The 26,758-nt window shown below is 45.2% G+C and overlaps 1 protein-coding gene across 6 annotated transcripts in view; it reads right to left on the reverse strand.

Moving 5' to 3' along the window:
• Positions 1-23,472, reverse strand: part of Ubp1 (upstream binding protein 1) — a 49,097-nt gene extending 25,625 nt beyond the window's left edge. For 2 of the 6 annotated variants that reach the window (XM_021635768.2, XM_021635766.2), the window contains exons 1-3: positions 22,784-23,174; positions 10,642-10,793; positions 690-766 (exon numbers count right to left, since the gene is read on the reverse strand). In XM_021635768.2, the coding sequence (XP_021491443.2) occupies positions 690-766; positions 10,642-10,793; positions 22,784-23,163 (609 nt within the window). In that variant the 5' untranslated portion in view covers positions 23,164-23,174. Of the gene's footprint in view, positions 1-689; positions 767-10,641; positions 10,794-22,783; positions 23,179-23,330 lie in introns of those variants that run through there. The other 4 variants (XM_060385117.1, XM_060385116.1, XM_021635767.2 and 1 more) reach the window with 4 other exon arrangements.
• Positions 23,473-26,758: the final 3,286 nt, after the last annotated feature.

Raw genomic sequence — 26,758 nt, forward strand, 5'->3', positions numbered from 1 at the left:
AAGGCCTCCACTAATGGTGTGAAAAGGCCCAGATGAAAAATACAATCAAATACCATGGGATTATGGATGAAAGTCCAGTTGCAGAGGATTAAAGTGGATGGCGTTGGATGGAGGCTAGGAAATGGATGGTGAGGATACTGAGACAGTGTAAGTGAAATATCTGCCCGGCCAAAGGCAAATAACACAATTATAAATCTAACAGGTGTCTGTGTCTTGTTATTTGTAATAGCGGGTTAAATAATACTGCCATGATAATTAATAATGTATAGTCCCACATTCTTTTTTATTTACTATAACACTGTGGTGATTGGTTTTGCTCCGCATAACTAAACTAACTTTTCTCTTGCTTCCTGGTTCCCAACAACCATAATTTCTACGTTACACATGAGTAAGCAAAACACAGCTTAAAAAGGCCAAACTTTTAAAATAGTCATTTTTCTAAAGAGGTATTCTAAAAATTTTATTAAAAAATAAAAAGGCTTGCAACAATGGCTCAGAGGAAAAAAATTTAATTTCCAGAAGACACATGGTGGAGCAGTTCCCTAAGGCCTCCCATGGCATGCTGTGGCAGTGGCACACTCAAGATAAACACGTATTTTTAAAAAACCAAAGAAACCTCTTGCATGAAAACAGCCATATTATTCAATCACCACAGTATCTATTACACATAAAAAACAGACAGTCCTTACCTTTACCAACTTTCCACTGATCTCAGGCATATCACCCATTTTGCGATTATCCAGCATCCGAATTTCGTAAGACTGGCCTAATATAAAGAAATTCTGTATCAAAAACAATCCATGTAAAGAGCACTACTGCATGCTACAAAATTTAACTGTACCTAAGAATATACAAGTACATGATATTAATCTGTCAGTGTGCCATAGAAGCAAATTCAAGTTGATGCTTCTCTTTTATTTCCCTGAAAAAACACACCATTCTACCCTTTTACACATGGAAGTCACCTGTCAGTTTACTCTCACCTGCCAATCTCCTGAACTGTTTTCCTGCATATATATCCGAGATTAACTTTCTGTTTTTCTGAAATATTAATTTATCCCATGAACTTTATTTTTTAAGTTATAATTCATGGAGTTTTAAATATGTTCAGAGCTGTTCAACTACCAATACTATCTATCAATTTTAGAGCATTTTCATTATCTTAAACAGCAATCCCTTCTTATGCTCCCGCCCCATCCCCTAAGGCCCGGACAATGACTAATCCACCTCAATCTCTAGGGACTTGGCTACTAAAGACATTTATATAACAAAAACATAGTATGTTGGGTTTTGGAGATTGGCTTCTTTCACTTCATATAAATTAATACAATTATTTTCCTTTTTATTGCCAAAAAAATATTCTACTGCATACACAGCCCAAAAATTTTGTTCATCCACTCATAAATGATGTATATTTTGGGTTGTTTCCAATTTTGGGGTGACAACAAATGGTACTATGAACATGGACAAAATATTTTTTGTACGGACCAACACCAATTTTAATCTGAGAGGTTCTCTCTGTGTTACTGAATTCAAGTCACATTTGCCCATTGCTTCATTTGTACACACACACACACACACACACACACACACATGCACATGCATGCAATTTCTACACACTGGTCTAGAAAATTTAGAAAATTAGGAATAAGCTGCTGTTGCAAAAATAAAATTAAATTAACCACGAGGAGCTAGAGAGGTGGTTTAGTGTTTAAGAGCACTTATAGCTTTTCCAAAGTTTTGATTCACTGTACCTGTTATCACGTGCTTACAACCTCCTACAATGCTAGCTAGAGGGTAACAGCACTCACATCCACACCACCTAACCCCACAAGAAACATGTACATACATGCACACAGTTAAATGTACATGTCCAAATTACAACAAAATACTGTCCTGGGTTGTTAATAATGAAAATGTACTTTGATATAAACTGTAGACTGTGTCTAATACCAGTGAGTTAGAGACTTTTAACTATCAACGCCCCATCAATCCTGTGGGCCTATAGAAAAATATGCAGAAGAGACCACATCAGCACTTCTCAACATTCCTAACAGTGGCAAAATTACAGTTATTGAAGAAGCAACAAAATGATTTTATGGTTGGGGATCAGCACAACATGAGAAACTGTATTAAAGGGTCTCGGCATAAGGAAGGTTGAGCGATACTGCTTTAGATCATAGTTTTCAACAAAAGGTAATCAAAACATAATCAAATCACTTGAAAACTGATGAAAAAAACCAGCTGGGCATAAAACATTCCTGAGAAATATTCTTAAATGTGTCCATCATATTGAAAGAATAATAAAAGCATTTATGACAAGAGGTTAAAATATTTAAGACACAGACTACAACATACTTAACAATGAACTGTAATTTTGAAAACTAACCATTTTTTTAAAAGCACAGATGCAGTTTTGAAAAATATACCATTGCATACTTAAAATAACACCAAATCTCAGTCTAGCGCGGTGTCGAACACTGTAATCCCAGTATTCAGAGAAACAGAGGCAGGCAGATATCTGTGAGTTCAAGGCCATCTTGGTCTACAAAGATAGTCCAGGATAGCTAGGGCTACACAAAGAAACCCTGTCTCAAAAAAGGAAAAACAGAACAAAACAAACAAACAAACAAACAAACAAACAAAAAACCAAACCAAACCAAACAAACAAAAAATTCACGAGAATTTAGGAAATAAAAATAAAAGGTTTGTGTTGGTTATCCAACTAATAAAAATGCTTAATTAACTAAAAGTCAACACTCTGGTGGGTGAAGCAAGACCCAAGATACACAGTGAAACACAGTCTTGAAAAAGTCAAGGGGGAAGGAATGATTTCATCCAATGGTGAACTGTAAATAGTCCCTCTGGAAAGCAACCTGTATGCACCTGTCAAGATTCAGTATTCTAACAAAAGTATAAGAGCACTATTTTAACTTGTCCTCTCCTCAAAGGGCTGTCCACCCAATACTCAGTAAGTGCTCACAAAGCTGGGTGTGGTAGTACACAGCTTTAATCCCAGCACGGCTTTAATCTTGGGAGGCAGAGGCTGGTGGATCTCTGAGTTTGAGGCCGGCCTGGTCTACAGAGTGAATTCCAGGACAGCCAGGGCTACACAGAGGAAACTGTGTCCTAGGGATCAAAAAAGAAAAGAAAGGAAATGCCAATTTAAGACCAATCAACCTCCATGAGAGAAATACAGACCATTACTGACCTATCAGGGTGGTGTCAGCCCCTCAGTTTGAGTTGCAACAGGCTGAAAGCAGAGGTCACTCACTGGAGACTCTGCAAGAAGAGCCCAAGGGAGTTTTCTGTTCATTGAAACTGTGAGAGGGGAGCTGAGAGCCGCTCCAGAGTTCTAATCAAGGTAGAGCAGCTGCCAGCTCCAGACATGGTAAAGGCAGCAAGGAGCAGACCCAGAGCAGATCAACACATAGAGGATTAAGTCTGAGCCCACTGGGCACCCACACCAGTAAATTAATTTAAAATCTGTAGCTACAGGAAGAGATTGGGCTGCAGAGGCTAACAGATGGCTTTTTGGGATACAGTTGTTGGGTCAGGCCATTTAAACAAGGGTCACGGAAGGAGTGAAGATAAGAGTCGCCTAAGGAAAGCAGTGAGTGAGAGGATGACAAAGTAGTGCTCATATGGCTGTCATGGACAAAGGGAAACATCCCATTGGGCTTATTTCCTGATCCTTGGAAACTCAAAATCTACATGTCAGAAGAATAAGAGCAAAGAGGAGTCCTGGCATCCCTGCTTTCTTTGCTTGAAGTTTCCTGGTCCACGTAAGGAACCATGCAGTGTCTTCCCACAGACAGATCAAGACTTGCTGCTCTTGGACAATAGGCTCTAAATGTTTATTCTCCCAAAACCAGTAGTGGGCTTTAAAGGGTTCTGTGAACTGGACATGGTGCTGCTCTGTAATCCCAATACTTGACATCCTTTTTTAAATCCCTAGGGAATATAGCTCAGAGATACAGCACCTGCCTGGTCAAACCCCAATGGAACATCCATTGGAAGGATGACCAGGACTTCACAGGTTTCTCTTTCCATCTGTCCTGTCCTCCCCAGACTTTTCAACCTCTTGGGTTTTAGTTCCAAATGAAATGTGAAATGTTTCCACTCTTAATAAAGTATACACAGTCAAACTGTGACATCCTGTGAGCTGCTGATCCTGTTTTGAGCTTTACCTTTGATTTAAAAAAAAAAAAATTATTTACTTTTTATCTAATGTACTTGCTTACAGTATACATGTGCACCATGCTCATGCAATGCCTGTGGAGGAAACTGGAGTTCAGATAGGTACAGGGCACCATGTGTATGCTGGGAACTAAACCCAGGTTGTCTACAAGAGCATTAAGTACTCTTAACCACTGAGCCATTGTTCTAGACACTACTGTCTCAATTTATGTTCCACACTTTGATATTTTTTTTTCTTTTTGGGTTTATTAGCACAGAAGAACTACCATGGTTGAAAATACAACTGCTACCCAGGTGTGGTAGTGTACAACTTTAAATCCCAGTGCTCAGAAGACAGAGGTAAGTGGATCTCTGTGAATTCAAGGCCAGCCTGGTCTAAAGTGAGTTCCAAGACAGAAGGGGCTACAAAGAAAAACCTTGTCTCGAAAAACAAACACACAAGCAAACAAACAGTGCTCTTTCCCCCACCCAGGAAAAGAAAATACAGCTGCTATGATGGGTTCATATCCCCTACCTATCTTTTGAGTACTCAGACTTTAAATCTACCTAATGTCTACCTGGCTAAGCTTAAACATTAAAAAACAAAAACAAACAAATAAAATTCACGGCACCAGCTGGCCCAAAGAAAGACACCCAAGCACTTGTCCTGGGACTGTTGTTGAAATTTTGGTTTATGATATGTAGACTATGCTGGCCTTGAACTCACAGAGATCCGCCTGTCTGTGTGCGCCACCATGCCTGGCACGTTTTTATTTTAATCCCAGGTGTGGGATGTGGGACTGAGTCAAATGTTCACAGTAGCAAACTATTTGCCTCGTGCAGTCTCTGAGAGGGGGCTCTTTGCCAGCTGCAGATACTGTAATTCTGAGGACTATGAGAGGAAAGAGAGGCCAGAGTCCAGACAGAGAAAAGGGGCTCCAAGGAAGAATACTGCTGGTGCTCCCCCCCCCCCCCGCTGCTTCTGGTTGCTGATGTCGCTTGATGAGAGAAGCTGGAGATATTCTTAAGGATTGGATTTGCCAAGGAACCCAACAACCCTATCCAGAAGGAATCAGCTAAAGAAAACTACGCTCCCTCTCCCCACCTTTCTCTCCTACCTGTTGATGGGGTGCTGGAAGGGATTGGGGAGGAGAAGGGAGGAAGAGACATAAGAAACATAAGTAAAATAGTTTAGAAAAAGTATGCTAACATAGGACCATGCGGCAGATGGAAGAAAGACACCCAAGTGCCTGCCACAGGCTCCGCTTTGATGAGCGAATGTGTGATGGAGAGATGGGAAAGATGAAGTATGTGGTGGAGAGATGGAAGAGTAAGTGAAGCTGAGGGGTTTAATACTGTAGAGAAAGGTGGAACTGGAATGATGAGCAGGCAGATATGAGTCAGGTCCTAGCCTGGCTGCTGCCAAGGGCCATTTCTGGGTTCGTGATCCTGCTGCAACTGGGGTCTGTGTTGATGTCTGCACCCCTAGTTACCACCAAAGGCCAAGCAGATGTCTGTGATCTGTGCTGTGGGGCTGAGGAAGCAAAGAAATAGAGACAGGAGAGAGTGGGCTGTGGGGAGTGCTGATCTGAGTGGCCTGTGCTGCTACCTGAGGCCATGGGGACATCCATGCCCAGGTTGCTGCCAGGACCATGCCTTGTCTGTGGTCCTATGGCAGCCTGGGCCTGTGTTGATGTCCCAGGCCCATGTTATCACCAGAGGCCATGCAGATGTCCCTGATCTAGACTGCTGCCTGAGGCACTGTGCTGAGCTGGTCCTGACCCTCCCTGGGCTTGGGCAGCACAGTAGAGCTGACCCGACAGCAGATGAGCTGGCCCTGAGGGCAAGAGTGAAAGACAGCTGGCCTGGCCTAGTCCCTCACTGGAAAAGGGTTAGGGAGAGATACCCTCCCTTACAGCCTATGGCAAGTGGGTGAACTGGCCTACAGGTCATGAAAGAATGAGAGCTGGCCCTGCTCCTTGCCTGGACAGCACCGTAGAGCTGACACTGGTGGCAGGGGTACAGGTGAGTGGACCCTGAGAGCCTGAGTGCATGAGACCTGCCCCTGCCCCTCATTTACCATGGGGTGTCATGGGCATGGGTAAGAGAGATGTCCCCTCCTGGCCCTTCATAGCCTGTGGTAGGCAGGTGAGCTGGGCCCTCCTCTCACTGGCTGCAGCACTTGGGAGGGCAGGCCCTGAACCTCCTCTGGGAAGCATAGCAGAGCTGGCCCTGGTGGTAAGTGTGTGGGTAAACTGGACCCAAAGTCATGAGAACAGGAGAGCTGACCCTGTCCCTTGCTGGCTGTGGCACTGGATGAGTTTAGCTGGGACAGTGCTAGAGAACTCACCCTGGTGGTGTGGGCCCAGGAGAGCTGGTAGACTGACCAACTCAGCTACTTTCCAGGTCCAGATCTCGGGCTTTGGGTTGGCCCACCCCAACATTTACCCCATCTATGATCTGCTGGGGCATATGAAGGGGCTGGTAATGCAGATCCAAAGCTGCAGGAGCTCCATGACACAAAGTAACAACTGGATATCTGAGAGGAGTCCTGTGATTCCCAGTGTGGCAGAAGCCAGAGGTGCCTTGAAAATGACCAATGACTCATTGCAATGAACATTTGCAAGATGTGTGAACAAAAAAATATACTGTGATACAAGATTGTTTTTTTAAATTCTATCTTATTTTATTCTTTTTCGGGGGGAGGTTTCAAGGATGGAGAAATGAGTAGGGTTGGGGTGCATGATGTGAAATTCACAAAGAATCAATAAAGCTTTTGAAAAAAATTCATTTTTTTTTAATTTTATGTGAATGAATGCTTTGTCTCCTCATGTGGCCGGTGTCCACAGAGGCAAGAAGAATGTACTAGATCTTCTGGACCTGGAGTTACAAATGGTTGTACAGGGCATGCGGGTGCTGGGAACTGAACTCAGGTTCTTCTTCTGCAAGAGTAGCAAGTGAGTTTTTTGTTGGCTCTCATCCTGCCCCCAAACCTTGACAGGGTTTCTCTGTGTAGCCTTGGCTGTCCTAGAACTCACAGAGATCCACCTGCCTCTGCTTCCCAAGTGCTGAGATTAAAGGTGTGTACTGCCCAGCCTAGCTGAGTACCAAGTGTTTTTAAGGCTGGAAAGCCTAGCATGTGGGAGGGAGAGGCAGATTTCTGTGAATTTGAGGACAGCTGAGTTCCAGGCCAGTCAAGACCACGCAGCTGAGATCCTATCTTAAAAAACAAAACAAAACAAAACAAAACAAAACAAAAACAAAAACAAAAAAAAAACAGGGCAGCAAGTGTTTTTAACTGCTCAGCTACCTAAGTTTCAGCCTTTTATTTCTGTAGTTCTGACTTTTAGTAACAAGAACCAAAACTAAAAAAAAGAAAATCTACTATGGAATGAAAGTAATTTAAAAGATTCATTTTTTTCCCTAAAGTATACAGTATTTTAATAGACATATAAGTCAATAAACATGCTATTATTTCCTAGAGCCCAAAACCTATTTGCAAAGAAGCTAACACTGGTTAACATTAATTAACATTCATAGCAGAATATTCTCCACACAGAATTCAGCTACAAATGAACAGTATTTTGAGAAAACCTAGGAGAAAGGTTCTTTTTGGCTAGCAGAGTGAAGGAATGCTCCAGTAACTACAAGAAGCTAATCCAGAATGCAATAAGGCAGAACGGGTCTCACTCACATCCCCTAGAGACTTAGTCCTCTACTTGAGTCAGACCCTGCTCAAGGAAGAACCAGTTACTCCAGGCTAGACTAGTTTTTACTCTAGGGTCAAAGTCATGGACCTAACTCTTCTCACAAATGGCTACTCAGACACAACCAACCAAATACACAACAGCAGTTTTTAAGCTCTGTATTCCTACAGTTTGAAGACAATACCCTGCCACCCAGCTAAGAATTCTTGTTCCAATTTCTGCTACCTAAGTTACCTACAGTTTCCTCTGTCTTTTCTTCATGTTTCCCAATGGTACAGTCCTAATGAATAGCTCTAAGAGCAGGTTAGCAGTGAGCCTAAAGCGGAAGCTACTTGCAGACAGCAGATCACAGCATTAGCTCCTGAATACTGCCAACTCTCCTCTGAACAGAATCCTCCAACAGGTGGTGCTGGAGGGCTGGAGGTGAAGCTTAGCAGTGGAGTACCTGTTCTGCATGCATGAGGCCAGGGTTTGATCCCCAGCAGATAGGCAGGCAAACAGAAAGTCAATGAAAGTCCACTTATTTTTCTAAATATTCCAAGTGATTAAAAAAAAAAAAAAAAGCAAGTCAGGCATGGTGGCATGCACCTATCATCCCAGCACTCAGGAGGCAGAAGCAGCCAGATCCTAGTGAGGCCAGCCTGGTCTAGAAAGTGGGTCTAGAAAGTGACAGCCAGGGCTATTACATAGATAAGACCTCTCTCAAAAAACAAAACACAAAAACAAAAAGTGAATTGTGAGGAGTGTGGTGGTGCAGTTTTAATCACAGCAACTGAGGCAGAGGCAGGCAGCTCTCTATGAGTTCAAGGCCAGCTGGGTCTACACAAGTGAGTTCCAAGGATAGTCAGGGATTTACAGTGGTTTGAATAGAAATGGCTCCATAGACTCATGTGTTTGAATGCTTGGCCAGTAGGGAGTGGTACTATCAGGCGTGTCCTTGCTGAAGAAGGTTGGAAGAAGTGTGTTACTGTGGAGATGGGCTTTGAGGTCTCATACGCGTAAGCTAGGCCCAGTGTAGCAGTCTCCTTCTGCTGCCTGTGGATCAAAATATAGAACTCTCAGCTCCTTCCCCAGCACCATGTCTGCCTGCATGCTGCCATGTTTCCCACCATGACGATAACAGACTAAGCTTCTGAAACTGTTAAGCCAGCCCCAGTTAAATGTTTTCCTTTATAAGAGTTGTCATGGTGTCATTTCACAGCAATAGAAGCTCTAAGACATACAGTAAGGCCCTTTTGTCAAAAAAGGACTGGGGACAGGGCCAGCACTGTGGTCCCCAAGCCAGCAGCAGCCTCACCTCAATTTATCAGAAACACAAGTTCCTAGCAGTGTGGTAGCACACACCTTTAACCTCAGCACTTAGCAGGTAGGCCTCTGTGAGCTACTGGCCAGCCAGGGAACTTGTCTCAAAAGAGAGATGAGAGAAAAGTAGAGAGCAAAAAAGAAAGGCAAAGCTCCTGGGTCCTGCCCTAAACCTACTAGGCCCCTCAGCCTCCCTGCAACTCTGAAAGCACTGCTCTTTGTGTAAGCACAAGTACCTGGCCAGTCAGGACTCCAAATTCAGACTTCCCCTTGGAACAAGGTCCTGTGCCAGAAAAGCTCTTAGTGGGCCAGGTGCAGAGTGCAGCACTTGCCTTACACACCTAGATCCCTGGGTTGGATCCCAAGCACCTCAAAGACACCTCTGACTAGAATAGCTAAGAATCAACCATGTCATCCGTTAATGCCTAAACAATTCTCAGGGTTCTATCCCTGACACCACAGTCAACCAACACAATAAAAAAGGTTAAATGAGTATCCTCGCCCCATGCTGTTTCTTCTGAAAACTTTAAATTGTCGCGTGCAATCCTTCGCCGATAAGGAAGACGCGGCAACCGAAGATTTGTCCAGCAGAATCTTTATTGTAGAGCTCTTGTAGGTAGATGGAGAAGGACCCCAAACCCCAAGCGCGCTCTGCTTAAATAGCCTGCAGGGCGGCGTGCTCGTCTGTGATTGGTGCTCCGCACAATACCCAATTAGCATGTGTTCTCTGATAGGGAGAGCACTCAAATCCGTATTAGCATCATGTGGCGCATGCGCCGCTGTAAGGCGAGTTCTAGCAAGAAGAACCAGGAAGCAGGAAGCCAGCGCCATCTCGTAATGGCGAATGCGGCTCCCGACATTAAATCCCAAACAAATTACTAATAAAATCATTTGAAAGTTAACTCTCCAATAACTGAAGCCCAAGTAAGTACTATAGGTTAAAAGCCAAGTGAGGTGACCATATGCGCTACAGATAGGACTACCAAAGAGCCTCGTGATTCTAAAATCCTTATCAAGGAAAATTACAAGTTATCTCCCTCCATACCTTTTTAAAGATAGGGTCTCACTTCATAGTTTTGGAACTCACTATATAGACCAGAGTGACCCCAAACTCAGAGGTCTGCCTCTACTTCCCAAGCGCTGGGCTTAAAAAACATGTGCCACTAGCTCCCTTTCCACATTTTTAATATTAACCATAAATATAAAACCTAAAACCTATTGTTCAATGAATTAAAGATTCCATTTAATGACAAAAAAAGAACCACAATATACATGAAAGGGCTATTTCTGTGTAACACTGCTGGCTCACAGAAAAAGTCCTACAGTTTTTTCTAAGACTGTACAATTTAAGAACCTAATTTTAAATTATCACTAGCACTGTAGGTTACAATAAAAAACGTTCCCTTATGATTTTTGTAGATTTTTACATATCAGTATGACAAACCACACGAACCTTGGTTCAAGTAAGTGAGTGTCTCATCATGCAGTTTCACAGCTGGCGAAGTTGCAGCACACATTACATACTGAAAGGGGGGGTGCTTGGCCTCATCATCCAAGGAAAGGCTGGAATCTTCTTGCTTGAAGATGGGCAGTGCCAATACATCACTGAAAAACAACATTAGAAATGAACTTCCTTTGCGTTTCAGATATCTGAAAGGTGTAAACCTAATTCAGGGGTTATTATCACCCATTCAGGGCTTAAGATAGAACCCAAAGCTTTGCCCATGCTAGGCAGTTATTGAATTATTTAATTTAAAACTTAAGAAATGTTTTATAGAATAAAACTATTAATGCTAATCTCATCCATCTACAAGATGCTGTAAGTTAACCATTTTGCAGTAAGAGCACACAAAGAACGAGGTAAAATAACAGTTGTAGCATGCAGTTCAGTGGAGAATGCCAGCCTAACGAGCCAGGGCCCTAGGCTTAACCCCTAATACCACCACCACCACAAAAATCACCTGGAAATTTTTTTCTTTTAAAAAGTAAACTGGCCAGGTATAGAGGTACAGGTCTTTAACCCCAGTTCCAGGAGGCAGAGGAAGGTGGATCTCTATGAGTTCAAGGCCTATGTAGCAAGTTCCAGACTTGCAAATGTTACATACTGACACTCTCAAAATAAATAAACTAGAAAACTCTGGCTAGGGATATATGATGTAGCTCAGAAGAACTTGAGCTGCATGGCACCCTGGTCCGGCCAAGTAAAAACAAACAAATAAAACTTGCTTACCTTTATTTAAAAAGGAAAAAAGTAAATTTAGACTGCTTAGCTACCTGTTTTGAAAGGCAGGGACTAACACTGCTGCCTGAAGACAGTCACACTAGCATCATGAAGCCACAAAGAAACACTGAATAAAATGGTGCTTAACAAACCGCTACCTACTGAAGCCTGCTCTGGCTGAGAACATAAGGTTTCTCGTTTAGTCCAAAACATTTTCTCCCAAAGCAAACTGGCAGTAGAAACAGCCGCTACTTCTGTCCCAGGAGTAACCTGTACCCAGGGATCTCCTGGGATGGTCTGCACCTGTCAGCCTTGTGGCTCAACACATCTGGGCATGGCTAGCTGCCTCTGTGTGTCTAACAGCATCACTGAGCAGCAGCACTCATCTTTTACCAAATACGACTCCATTATCCTTGGCATACTGATAGTCATGCAATCACTACTAGTATCTGATTCCAGAACATTTTCCTCCTCAAAAAGAAATCTCTTCTTATTGTAATCTCTGCTCTTGGAAGAATCAACAGTTAATGATGCCAGCCTAAATTATACAGTGAGTTTCTTTAGAGAGAAAAAAAAAAAAAAAAAAAAAGCCACGGTGGCCTACCCCTTTAATCCCAGCACTTGGGAGACAGAGGCAGGTGAATTTCTTTGAGTTTGAGGTCAGACTGGTCTACAGAGCAAGTGTTAGGACAACCAGGGCTGTTACACAGAGAAACCCTATCTCAAAAGAACCAAAGAAGGCTAAAAATGTAGGTGTTTGCCTACCACCCCTGAAGCCCTGGGTTTGATCTCCAACACCACTCAAACAAGATACAGTGGGTCCCACTCGTAATCCCAGAAGTTCAAGGTCAGCCTTACTACAGAGCCAGTTTGAGGTCAGCTTGAGCTACAAGACACCGTCCCTCAAAGGAGGAAAACTTAGATGCCCCATATCCAACAGTAATGATTCACTGTCCTGCCCACCCCACCCCCATCACTGGCCTACTAACTCGCTGATTCTAGACAGTTAATGCAAATGGAGTCATCAGTTCTATACTGTCTCCTGTGATGGGCTGTTGCACTTATCATCTTTTTGGGTCTATCTGTGGTTCAGCATGAACCAGGACTTCTCTCCTTTGTACAACCATACTACATTATATGGACACAACACATTCTGCATCTGTTGTGATGACATGGGGCTTCTTCTCTGTCCCAGCTATGAATAATGCTGGGAACATACATATGTTTCTGTGTTGATATGACTCAGCTCTCGGAGCATGAGCTCAGCAGAGTCCTCATGGTCAAACAGCTTTCCAGAGCAGCTATGATACATGCCCACCATTAAAACAGGGAGGATTTAAAAAAAATTACTTGTTTTTATTTTATGTGTATGAATGGTTTTATCTGTATGTATGTATTTGTGTATGTGCGCCATATGCATATTTGGTTCCCATGGAAGCCAGAAGAGGACATTAGCTCCCCTGGAACTGTCATCTAATACAAAGGAGCCAAAATATTTGCTGAATCAATAAAACATTTATAGGTCAATATTTCCTATGTTGAGCCATATAAAGTTCTAACACTTAGTGGTCTTTGTAATTGCAGAAATGGAGAACCTTTTAAATGTTAAAGGCTCTTTTTAAATTATTTTATATGTATGGGTATTTTGCCTTCATGTATGTCTGTGTCCCATGTGCATGTCTGGCACCCAGAGGCCAGAAGGCGGCACTGGATACCCTGGAACGGGAGCTACAGATGGTTGTGAGCCACCATGTGGGTCCTAGAAATGGAACCTGGGTCCTGTGGAAGAGCAGCCAATGCTCTTAACTCCTGAGCCATTGCTCCAGCCCAGGACAGATTCTTAAACTGAACTAAAATAAGTACATTTTATTTTTTAAGACTGACAAAATAATACACATATATAGGACATCACATGATGTTTCAAACAAGTGGAATATTTCTGAGTGAAACACACATGGATACTACAACAGACTTGATTCTGCAATGTATCTACTGCATAGCCTCAAAATGCATAAAACCGGGGCTGGAGAGATGGCTCAGTGGTTAAGAGCACTGTCTGCTCTTCCAAAGGACCCGGGTTCAATTCTCAGCACCCATATGGCAGCTAACAACTGTCTATACCACCAATTCCAAGGGATCTGACACCTTCACACTAATACACACAAAATAAAATAAATTATTAAAAAAAATAAAAAAATAAATGATAAAAAAAAATGCATAAAACCTGACAAAACTCTAAATAAGAAAAGCTGACACGCAGTTTTGGGAGGTACACACATGGAGTGGTGAGGGAGGAAGTGGCTAGGGACGTCTGCCTAGCCAGCCAGATCAGCTGATTCAACCCTGTCAATCAGTGGGGCGACAGATGTCACAGCCAGATTGCCCCCTTAATCTTCATTCAGAAGGGCAAATAGGATAGACATTGGAAGCAAGAGAAGACAGGGAACAGGACAGCCTACCACAGAGGGCCTCTGAAAGACTCTCTACCCAGCAGGGTATCAAAGCAGATGCTGAGACTCACAGCCAAACTTTGGGCAGAGGGCAGGGAATCTTACAGAAGAAGGGGGGGCGATAGAAAGACCTGGAGGAGACAGGAGCTCCACAAGGAGACCAACAGAACCAAAATATCTGGGCCCAGGGTGGGGCCTGAAGAGACTGATGAATCAACCAAGGACCATGCATGGAGGTTCCCTAGTAAGGGGAACAGGGACAGCCACTGGCATGAACCTGGTTGCGTGCTCTTTGATCAACCTCCCCCTGGCAGGGTGGCCTTACTAGGCCACAGAGAAAGAAGATCCAGACACTCCTGATGAGACCTGATAGGCTAGAGTCAGATAGTAGGGAAGGACCTCCCCTACCAGCAGACTAGGGGAGGGACAAGGGAGGAGGGAGGAAGGGGGGAGACCAGGAAGAGATGTGGGAGGGGGCTACAGCTGGGATAAGAAGTGAATAAATTGTAATAAATAATACTAATAACTTTAAAAAAAAAGCTGAAGCATTTACACAGCACTGAAGTTGTGACTTTAAAACCATAACAAAGCTGGACACAGTGGTGCATTCCTGCCATCATCCCAGCAGAATCAGGGTCAGGAGTTCAAAGTTATCCTTAGCTACATGTGGAGCTGAAAACCAGCTTGGGCTACAGGAAACACATTATTTGTCACAAGATAAATATGCTGGGTCTGGCAGTGTACTCCTGTAACCCAGCACTAGAGGTGTCAGGGGTTCAAGGCCAGCTTTGGCTACATATGAGTTTGAGCTCCACCTGAGCTGTGTAAGACCTTGCCTTAAGAAAAAATAAACAACAAAACCCCACCCAACCTGATAATATGACTGCATGAATAACTTAAGGACACCTAAATGTCCAGCAGTGCCTACTGCTCTCCAGAAGGATGGCTGGGCCCTGCATGCACCTGGGTGTCGTGTCCCCTTTCACAGCCAAGGTTGAACACAGCTACAGCAATGGATTAGTTTTCAAAAACAAGTTGAAACTTGATACCTTCTTAGTGAGAAAGTAACAAGTAAGTAATTTGGAAGGTGAAATTCTAAAGAATTCAAAAGACCCAGGGCTGGTTAAATGATTCATCCAGGAAAGGCCCTGGGCACATAAATCCTGGTGCCCAGGTCAGTCCCCCAAGACCCACATGGTTAAAGGACAGGGCCAACTACAAGAACTTGTCTTCTGACTTTCACAGGGGTGCTATGGCATGCATATGTATACATGCTCTCACACACAGTAATAGTATAATATTTTTTTTTTAAATTCAAAAGACAAGAATAAAACCAAGATGGAAATAACATGGAGAGCAGTCTATGCCCAACTCTGCTCTACGCAGAACAAGACAGCAAGCATGAGGCAAATCAATCAACCCAAGGACAACACTACTGAGAGTTCCAGGCCAGCAAACTGGAGAGGGCTATAAAATATCACGTTCTTTTTTTTTTTTAAAGATTTATTTAGTGTGTGTATGCACACGCCCATGCATGAATTGTATGTGCCCCACGTGGATGCAGGAGCTTAAGGAAGCCAAAAGAGAGCACTGGATCTTTTGCAACTGAAGCTACAGGTGGTTGTGAGCCACAGTGTGAGTGCTAAACCCTGTCTGCAAGAGCAGGGAGCACTCTTAACTGCTGAGCTTTCTCTCCAGTCTCAACATATATTCTCCTTACAAGTACTTATGAATTAACTCTCTTGTACAGAAGTAAGCTGACATATAAGGAAAGTTCAAAAGCTCTGCGCAAGCCTGGGACACAAAACAGCTTTTACCAAAGGGTGCCTTTCCAGGTTGAAGATAGAACCACCATGTTGAGTTATGATATTGGCTACCTTATGGGTCTAGAATACTCCCACCACCAAATGAACTGGAGAGGAAAGAGGCCAAGAGCAAGGATGAAGGAGGGCAAGTTTCTGCAAGGATGCCTGTCATATGTTTCTCCAGATGATCCAGGAAAGTGCTAAATGTGGACTTAGGGTGGCCCTAACCAGGAAGGAAGGCCTTCTCAGAGTTTGACAAGCTGATGAAAAGCATTAAGTTATTCCAGGCATCAAATTATTCCAGGTGATCCCACAATGCCAAGACTCTAAAATAACTGAGTGTAAAAGGACAAACAAGACTCTAGGAATAAGAACTGAAGCAAAAACAACAGATGGCTAACACGCAATCAGACCCCTGTCTGCCGCAGTACCAACTCTTCTGTCTCTGCTGCAGAAAAACAGAGGCCTCACAACCACTCACAGGAGACTTCTTGCTAGCTGGAATCTTGTTAGCTTGAGCCAAAGAGAAGTACTTCTGGGAAATTTCAGAGTGAGGCAGGCGCAAGGCAGGCAACACACAGGCCTCGGAGAGCTGGACGCTGACCCAGCAGGAGCTTTAGGGCACCACAGCCCCTTCCCCAGCCCTCTCAGCACCTCAGCGGTTTCCATGTTCCTAATTGGATACAAAACTGATTCAAATTTCAAACACTAGAATTATCAGGCCCAAACTATGAAATCATGCTTACCTAGCTTGAAGAACTAGAAGACAAATCTGGAAAGATGTGCAGGAACAGGAGACTTTCAAGGATAGCAAACCAGAAAGGGAACACACAGAACTCCCAGGAAAGGAAATTAAGCTGACCCAAATTAAGAACTCAGGTCAAACAACAGCTCTAAGTAACTAAAAACGCAGGAAAATGGAATGAAGAAAAAGAAGTTATCCAGAGATGGCAAATTGAGGGGGAAAATGTAAAGAAAAAGAGGGGGAAAAATGTAGATTTTTTTTTTTTTTAAGAGTGGAGGATTATAACAGGGTCTTACCATGTAGCTCTGGCTGGCCCCACAGAGAAGGGCCAGCCTCTGCCCCCTGAGTGCTGACATTAAAGGTATGTGCCCATACCTGACTACAACTGCACATTACCACCGACTGCTCTAGAAGCCTCCACAGCAGGGGTAATATCCGAAGAGACAAAGGCTGAGCAAATATCAGACTTGATAACTATCCCAATTCACTGTCAAAAAGCCCAACTGACCAAACCAGGATACACACAAAGGGAGCCATGACCAAGCACACCTCAGCTAAGACAACTTATCAGTCCTGAGTATGTGCAGAGTTTCTCTGATCACTCAACATCAAGTAAGGGAGTCAGTCTGCTGGACACAAAGGGAGCATCCTGAGACTGGAAAGCCCTCTAGGAAAGCAGTGAGGGGTAAGGGACAGGAGCAGAGGCAAGATGTCACAAACTACCGAGCAGCTTGAGTCACCTGAAATAATCTGAATAGTGCCATGTTCCGGAAATAAATGCAAACATACTCACTGAAAAAGAGCTTAAAAAAAAGCCAGGCATGGTGGACCTCGGAGTTTGAGGCCAGCCTGACCTACAAAGTGAGTCTAGGACAGCTAAGGCTACACAGAGAAACAAAAAAGAGCTAAAAGCTCAAATCCAGAATTTATTCTAGGTAAACTACACAAAACTTTTTTCGTCTTAAAAGGTCTCATGTAGCTCAGGATGACCTTGAATTCACTAAGTAGCCAAGGATGGTCCTCAAACTGCCTCCACTCCTAAGTACTACTAGGATTTTAGGTGTGTGCCAGCCTGACTGGCCTCAATCTCTGAATAGTTAAATCCCAGCCCTGCACAGGCTATAGAATGTGATTCTAAGAAAAACAAGGGCAGTGAAATTGCTCATCTGGTAGAGGCACTTGTTGAAAAGCTGGGGCCCACAAGGTAGAAGAAAAGAATGAAATCCTGAAAGCTGTCCTCTGACCTTCATATGTGTGCTGTGGCAATTACAGACACACACACACACACACACACACATACACATTTACTTACTTTCTAGTAAAATGCAGTACAAAGACCTGGAGAGATGGCTCACATTAAGAACTTGTTCTTAAAGAGGCCATGGGTGTGGCTCCTAGGACCCACATGGTAGCACACAGCCATTCACACCCCAGCAGCAGGAAATCTGATACCTTTGGCCTCCTTGGGCACCACGGTGCACAAACATGGTGCACAGATGTACATGCAAGGGAATATTTTTAAACATTTTCAAAAAGAAGCCAGGTGTGACAGCGCACGCCTGTAATCCCAGCACTCAGGGAGGCAGAGGCAGAAGGATCACTGTAAGTTTGAGGACTTACAAAGCCAGTCCTAGACTTGCTTTGGAGACCAGGATAGTCAAGGCTACACAGAGAAACCTTGTCTCGAAAAACCAAAATAATAAAATAATAATAATGAAAGAAAAGAAAGCTAAAAGAACAGAGACAAAAGCTAAGAACAGAGACAAAAAAATAATGAAAATTTAGAAGTATTCTCTATAAAATCAGTAAGATAACTATGGATTCCAGCTTTTGGTGTACTTAGCCAACATTTCACTGAAACCCTAGACATCTCACAAAGAGAAAGACAGAGGGCATCTCATAAAGAGGAAGAAAGAGGGAAATGTAAGAAGTAGGAAAAAAAAAACCATCACCATTTAAGTTAAAGCCACTGTCAAGAGATCCTACACAGCCCTAGGATGAAATAAAAAACAAGCAGGGTGAGGGAGCACAACAGAAGTTCCAAACAAGCCACGTGCCTCTACGTGAAGACTGTACAAGTGTAGGAATAGCCTGAGCTACATAGTGAATCTGAGACCAAATGTATGGCACGGACTATATAAGGAAACCTCACTCAAAAAACAATACAACACAAAACAACAACAAACCCCACATGATTCCCAACCGACTTTCCTCCTGTTGAGATCCCCCTCTTGAATGCTGAGGCTGCTCAACTCCTATTGAGGAGGATGCTTAAGATGATGTTAAGGACCCGAGGCCAGTCCTAGTCTGGATCTGGGAACTCCAGCTGTCACTTTTTGAGTGACACTCTGCAGGCTACTCAGCTTCTCTGGGCTCTAATAACTGGTGAAGCTGAGAGAAAGATCTTACAATATGAGAGACTGGAACAGCCATTTTAACCTGAAAAGGTATGACTACTCAGATCTGGATGTAGAGCAGAAATGTTTTCAAATTTAACACAGCGAAGACTGGCAAGAGGACCTAGCTGGTAAAGGGGCTTGCTGCCAGGCCTCACACCGAGTTCCATCCCTGACACACCTGGTGGACGCAGAAACCCAAAAGCTGTTTTCTGACTTTTACATCATGCATACCCTGGGGTGTGCACACACACAATAAATAAGTATAATTTTTAAAATTAAAAGTTTAACAAAGTGAGCCCATCATTCAAGGCAAAATAAATAAATAAATAAATAAATAAATAAATAGAAAAAGAAAAAAAACCTGATAATATGTTGCAGTAATAAACTCTTGGACTCTACCATGTGCAGACAGCAATATTAATGAACACAACTTCTTGACACTATGTAACTTGAAAGTGTCAAAATGTTACTGGCCATACTAGCACACACCTGTAACCAGCACTTTGAGGCAGGAGGATAGAGTTCCTGGCAAAAGAGCTACAAAAATAGACTGCCTCAAAACAACAGAGAAAAAGCAAAATCAAAAACTACTGAAATGTGATGGTTTTAGATTCCACATGCCAGCAGAGCTTTGGAGACTATCACCAGAGCACTCCATGGGGCAAGGCATTTGTAGTTACTTATCGAGTAGTAGGGTTAGCTTGCCTTCCTCCCTCTTTAACAGTCTTATGTAGTTAAGCTGGCCTGGGCCCTGCTATAGCCCAGGATAGCCTTGACTTTGACGTTCCCATCTACAAGCAATGCGTGTAACGCTGTGCCAACTTTCAGGCAGTGATGGGGACTGAACCCACGGTTTCAGGCATGCTAGGCAAGCACTGTTAGGAATTCAGCTACACCTCCAGCCTAGAATTGATATTATAATCTTAAAAATTAAGATTTATGTGTGACTTGGTTCATTTCAAAGGCAATCTGAACAGCTAGCTTACAAGTTTGGCCACAGAACACATATCTGCAAAATGAGATCCAGACCCTTTCCCCCAGAAAAAGAAAGGCAAAGGGAATACCAGAAAATGGCCTAAACACAGTTCCAATATTACATTATTTAATAAAACATGTATAAGGCTGTATATTCTTTCAAGTTACAGTCAGCAAAAGCCAAGGAAACCACCTCCTAAAATAAGTTTTAAAAATAAAATTGCAGTATTTGGAAGGCAGAAGCAGATCTTATGTTTGAGGCCAGCCTGGGATATACTATAAGCTCCAAGACAACCTAAAACAACAGTCTGAAAAAAGACAAAAGGTATAGCTCAATTGGTAACATGCTTGGCCAGCTACCATGCAAGAAGACCTGGATTCAATCCCTGCATCACATAGATCAGGAGGTGGCTTGTACCTACACTCTGGAGATAGAGGCAGGAGGATCAGAAGTTCAAAGTCACACTCAGATACTCAGTGAGCTCAAGGCCAGTCTGGGTTAAATGAGACCCTTCTTCCCACCCCACCCCACCCCAGCCCCCCAAAAAAGAAAAAGAAAGCCAAAAAGTTTTAATACTTTGCCTTAACTGGTTACAGTGGCTTATTCCTATAATCCCAGCACTCAGGATCTATTCAAGGCAAACCGCGGCTACATAGTGAATCCCAAAACAGCCTGGACTGCATAATGAGACCTTGTCTCAAAAATAAATAAAATAAAGAGAAAAAGGAAAAAAGAAAACAAACACCTTACCTAGTAAACTCAAGGCCTTGAGTTCAATTCTCAGAGCCCTGAAGGTAGAGATGGAATGAATTTGGTTTTGAGATATCCAAAAAAAGTAACTATAGTTTAAAGAAAAATGGAAAGTGGCTTACACTTAATTAAAAAAAAAAACAAAAACAAATTAGCACAAGCATGCCTAAAAAGGGCAACTTGCAGAAGTCAGTTCTCTCCTTCCATCATCTGTATCCTAGGGCTGAAAATCATGTCAGCAAGCTTGGTGGCAGTTACTTTACCTGCTGAGCCATCTCTGAAGCCCACCAAACCAAATTTTTATCAAGATTTTCCTAAAAAGTTCAAGTCTATTTCTTGAGCTGTGTGTGTGTCTGATGACAGTCAAAATATGTACCCAGGCTGGACTCAGGCTCAGATCATCTTCCTGCCTCAGCCTCTCGAGGGTTGAAATTACAATTGTTATCCACAACCTCAGGCTCACTTCTTGAGCTTAACAGATGAGAACAAGTAACAACAAGGGAAGGCTTGCTTCCTAATTCCTATGCAGAAGCAGCAGCCTGCTTCTGGGGACCCTGGGTAAATGGGGAGAGAGATGGCAAATCAAGGGAGGCCTGCAGAAGCCTAATGCCCCTCAGCCATTCTGCTGGTCAGCTCAATTTTGCAATGTCTTAATACTTGAAATTTTCAAACCAAAGGTCTTGAAGGCACAAGGGACAAGCTCCTCTTGATTTCTCATAATTAAATATGAACAAATAAACAAGTGCCTTCAAAACTGATAATCACTTTTTGAGACCCTGGAAATTTTCGATTTAATGACACAGCCAGAAACACTAAAGAAAAAAGGTTTTCCCAAGTGGAGTATCATAAATGAGAACCACAAAGATGCCAGTATGACTTAAAATAATAATAATAATGTCATAGAAATAACCCTAAACATAAGTTAACCAAGTTAGCAGAATCACCAAAATAATAATAACAACAACAATAAAAATAAATCACATTTCGCATAAGACCCTAGAAAAAAGCCAAGCTCTAAAAACTACCAATAAGCAAGCTTTTCAGCAACCCCATGTGACTGAAAATGGGAAGCAAGGAGACAACGTTGGGCTCCGTTCATGTGCTCTCAAGCAGACAGGCACTGACTGGAGGTTTTCCAGTACTCCAGTACTCCAGTACTCCTCTCTGGGTGACCCCCGAGATTTTCAGTAGCTCAATATCCTCAACAACCAAGACAGTTCTAGAAAACAATCCACCTCATCCAAAACCTTCTAGTTACACAACTGGAGAGAAAGGAGGTGCCAAGGTGAGGGAGCCGAGCAGAGACCAAACCAGGGTCAGATGGGAGCAACCTCCCTCTCAGTTTAGTATGCTTTCCACCGCGCCTCCCCACGGGCCAAGAAACCTCCCGACTGTTCTGCGTTCCGCGTGGGGCAGAGCTACGCTAAATTGCTTCACGGGATGAGCCTGGACTTCTCCAGACCAGCTCTGACGCAGGTCATTTCTCACGGGGTTATCAATGCTTCTGTCCTCTCCTGGGTAGCACTGCACTTCATGTCCCACACCAGTCATTTTGCTGAAAAACAGACTGCTACACTTAATTCACCAATCTCAAAGACCCCTTAGCTCTTCACTTCCACAAGTCATTTTCCAATACCGAAACAAAGAGCTTCGGGGCCACGAAGAAGTCTTCAACTCTTTCTGCGGTAAGGGGCACACACACTTGGCTCCTATCTGTGTCAAACTCTCCCAATTACACGAACGGAACAGCTGCTGGTGCAGACAGCACTGACTAAACTATTGTTTGTGGCACAATCTCACAGCCCTCTCTGCAACAGGAAACAGCCCGAGGGGAGAACCCAAGTCAAGGGCCCAGCTCCATCCTCAGACAATCGGGAGACTGACTACACAAACAAGCCAACGCGCTCGCCAGCCCTCGGGGCTCCTTCCACTCGGCGGAACTTCCTATAACAATGTCAAGCGGCTGAAATTCGCAGGCCACGCTACCAGGCACCGCGGGAAAGGGGGCACCTTCCCCATTAGAACCCGGGCCTTTTGTACAAGCCCGTTCCAGCGAAAAGGCCACGTACATCACTTGGGAAAGAAAGCCCCGTTCCCCCGCGACCAGAGCCCGACAGCCGGAGCAGAGCGGCTCCCCGGGGTCCACCGGCAGCCGCCCCCGTCGGCCTCCGAGACCACGGCGCCACGCGGCAGGACCCCGACCCCGCGGCCCAGGCCCCACCCCGAGGAAGCCGCCGCGCGCCCCTCACCTCATGCTGTAGGCGCCGGCGCCCAGCTCCTGCCCGATGCCGGACAGGCTGGAGTCGAAGTCGTGCACCAGCCCGGACTCGATCACCTCGTCCATACTGAGCACCCAGGCCATCTTCCGGCCTCGCCGCCGCCCCGCGTAGCGCGGCCTCCGGGTCCGGGGCGAAGGCGTCCGAGCTCCGCGGGCGCGTCCTGAGGGAGGACGCGGGTGAAGCCTCCGGCGGCGCGGCGAGTGGTCACCAGCGGCGGCCCGGGACGCGGCTGAGACGAGAGCGGCCGAGGCCCAGCTGTCAGGGCACAGCGCGCCGGCCAGCAGCTGCAGCGGGAGCGACCGGGCCGCGGGCCGCGCCGCCCTCCCGCGGCCGCCGGCCCCGCGCCTCATGCCGCCGCCCGCCCCCGGCGCCGCTCCCGCGGCCGCCGCCCGCCCCGCCCCGCGGCCCCGGCTCGCATCCCCCCCGCCCCGGCACGCCCGTCTCCCGCTCCCGGGCCGCGCCCCCCCGGCCCTCTGCCCGCCCGCCCAGGCTCCAGCGCCCCTTCGCCCCGGCCAACCCCGCCGCCGCCGCTCCGCCGGCCCGGACGCAGCTTCGATGCGGCTCCAGCTCGGGCTCGCTCGCCGCTTCCGCCTCCTCCTCCGGCCCCGCCCCGGCCCCGCCCCCGCAGCCGCTCCCCTCCCAGGCCCGCCCCGCGCGGCCCGGCGCCTCGCGGCGGCACAAGCGCCTGGGCCGAGCGGCGCTGCCCGGCCCCCGCGGCGTCGCGGTCTGGCGGCGGAAGGGGCGTGACCAGAGCGGGGCGGCTCGGGTGACTGGCAGGTCTCCGGGGCAGTCACGGCGAAGCGGCCGCAAGGCGTTCCCGTGAGCCTCTGCGTCGTCCGCCGAGCCACCAATCAAACCCCGGGACTAAATTGGCTGCCATAGGAGAGAGCTCATTGGCCCGCACTGGAAGAAGTGGTTCCGGGTCCTACTTCCGTCGGGGCCGGGAAATACCCCGCCGTCGGCTTTTGGCCCCGCCGCGGAGAAAAGCGATGGCGTCTCGTTTGAGGAATTAAGTTAGGCCTGTGGTGCAGGAAATCTTGATTGACAGGGGAATGAGCCAGTCAGCCCTCCCTAAAGGTCCTCTCTCCCCCGCCCCGGCAACTCAGGAACGGTGGAAAGTCAAACTTTAATCCCCGCGTTTGCGAGGAAGAAGCGGACTGATCCCAAGCTCCAGGTCAGCTTGGTCTACTTAGCGAGCTCCAGCCGAACCGAGGCTGCAAACGAGGATTTGTCTCAAACAAAACAAAAGAGTGACATTTACAGACCCCAGAACTTCTGGTGACTTTGAAATAGCCCAAGAATGTGTGACACCCTCGTGATTGCTTAGTCTTGTACGCTAAAAGAAAGCACGTAAATTGCTGTGAGGGTTAACTTCAAGAAAACCAATATTTTTCTAAAGAAAACGAGAGGTTATGGTTCAGGTAACGTGAAGACGAAGAAACGGAGATAGCCCCACGAAAGACCAAAGCCACACTAAGCATGGGGGCTGCCTGCCCATGTCCAGGTGCCTACTGAAGGTCTTCTGTGTCTCCTCATCCCTAAACATGGGGTTCTGAGGAGAACTGCCCCCTCCATTTTTTTATCAGGTCTGTTCACAAAACAGTTTCCAAAGTTTTGAGTCCAAGGGATTTGAGTTCCAAAGGATTTGAGTCGTGAATAGAGATGGATGTGGGTCCAGCTACATGGATTAGCCAGGTCTATTATTAACTATTGGAAAATAAAGGGATGGGGTAAATTCTCTGATTCTTGGGGTGAGTGTAATTGTACAAAACTATCATCTATCTCTTCAACCAATCTGTGCACTAAAGAAGCACGCAAACATACACAGAAGCAGAGCCTCTGCTAAGATCACTTGCCAACGTCTAAGGTTAGGGCCAAGGGTCGTGGGGCACGCTGGAGGCTGAAGCAGGTGGGATCTCTCAGTTTGTGGCCAGCCCGATCTATACAGTTCTCCAGGCCAACCAAGGCCCAGTCTCAAAACAGCAACAACTCTCAGGTTAGTTCAGCTCTCAGCTCTACTGAAAAAAACGGAAAGCAGAAATCAGTGGAACTAGATTCAAGACCACACCCAAAGAAAATAGGAGACTTTTCTCTGCCAAACAACTATCTTTGGAAACAGGGCATGATGGTTCATGAATGTTGTCTTAGGGTTTCTATTGCTGTGAAGAGACACCACCACCATGCAAGTCTTACAAAGGAAGGCATTTAATTGGGGCTGACTTACAGTTTCAGAGATTTAGTCCATTATCACCCCGGCAAGGAGCATGGCAGCATGCAGACAGACATGGTGCTGGAGCCGAGAGTTCTACATCTTGACTCGAAGCAGGAGACTGTGCCACACTGGTTGTAGCTTGAGCATAAGAGACCTCAAAGCCCTCCTTCCAAAAAGGCCACACCTCCTACTAGTTCTACTCCCTATGGGCCAAGCATTCAACACACACACACACACACACACACACACACACACACACACACAGGAATCTATGGGAGCCATCTCTATTCAAACCACCAGATATTTAATCCCAGCACTAGGGATGACAAAGGAGAATCACAGTTAATTTAAGGCCAACCTGGGCTACAGAGGGAGTTATACATTCACAATATCCTGGCTCAAAAAAAAAAAAGTGTGTGTACAGGGTTGGGTTGTAGAGATGGCTTAGTGGTTAAGAGCAGTTGCTGTTCTTCCATAGAAACTGAGTTTGGTTCACAGTACCCACACCAGGTAGGTCATAGCTTTAACTCAGCTCCAGGGATACAGTGCCTCGCCTGACCTCTTTAGGCACATGCACTGGAGAGGAGAGGAGGGTGCTTGTAGAATTTAGAGTACCCTGGGAGAAGGATAGGTCATTAGAGATTAGCAAAAGTGTTGCATGTATTTTTTTAATCTATTTTATTTGGTTTATTTATGCTTCTACCTCCTTTCTCCAGTCCAGTCCCTTCCAACACTCCAACATCAGGCAGGAGAGAAGGAAGGTTAGTGGGGAGAGGGTTCATAGTTTTCATTTGACTATTTCCTGTTGGTTAGGGTTATGGAGTTTTTTGAGGCAAGTCCAATCTTCATTTCAGGATGTCTCCAACTTCTCTTTCTCGTCAAACTGCAGCAACTGCAACCAGGAGCAGCAGGGGGAAAGCAGCTGCTGCCTCCTTCCTCAGATCCCCATCCCCTACCCCAGGGTCTGACAGTTATTCTCTCTCAGAGTCCTCATAATGAAACTGTTCTCAGCTGGCAAAAATCACACCCCTCTCAGAGCGCCCACGAGGCAAAGAGTTTGCTGCTGTGGACAACCTAAAGCAGCCCCATATCCCACACCTGAGATTCAAACAAAAACATATTTATGTAACATAACTGAGTTTTTAAAAGACACCAAAACTCCCACTAAAGGGAGGGCTTAGGGAAGGAGGCAGTTGCATGACCAAGTAATCTCAATCCCAAAAGTTAGGAAAATGACAGGCTGTGTTGCCTTGATTCCAACTTTAGAGATAGCACCTGGGGGTATTAAAGATATGTAGAAAATGTTTTTGATGAAGGGCACTGATGAGAGAGGGAGAGATAGTATTTTGTATCCTCTGTCTTCCCGAAAGACTTTTACTCTGTTCTTGCAGGAGAGATTGGAGTTGAGACAATGACAGCAAGGTGGCTAGGACAGCACCTTGACTGAGAATGATTACTTACACATACCTCTTGTCCTCTATCAGACCTAAACCTCTGTCATTGCCCTTGAAGACGGAGAGGTTTGGGTTCACTTCCTAGTGTGGTCATATTGAATGTATCTCTGCTTCTAATACTTGTCTATTTAAAAAAAATTATATGGGGTTTCTCTGTGTAGCCTTGGCTCTCCTGGACTTTATTTGTAGACCAGGCTGGTCTTGAACTCACAGAGATACCCCTGCTTCTGTCTCCCAGAGTCTGGGATTATAGGGATGTGCCACTAGGGTTTCTCTGTG

Source organism: Meriones unguiculatus, chromosome 6 (genome assembly GCF_030254825.1).
Source record: "Meriones unguiculatus strain TT.TT164.6M chromosome 6, Bangor_MerUng_6.1, whole genome shotgun sequence".
Lineage (NCBI taxonomy): Eukaryota > Metazoa > Chordata > Mammalia > Rodentia > Muridae > Meriones > Meriones unguiculatus.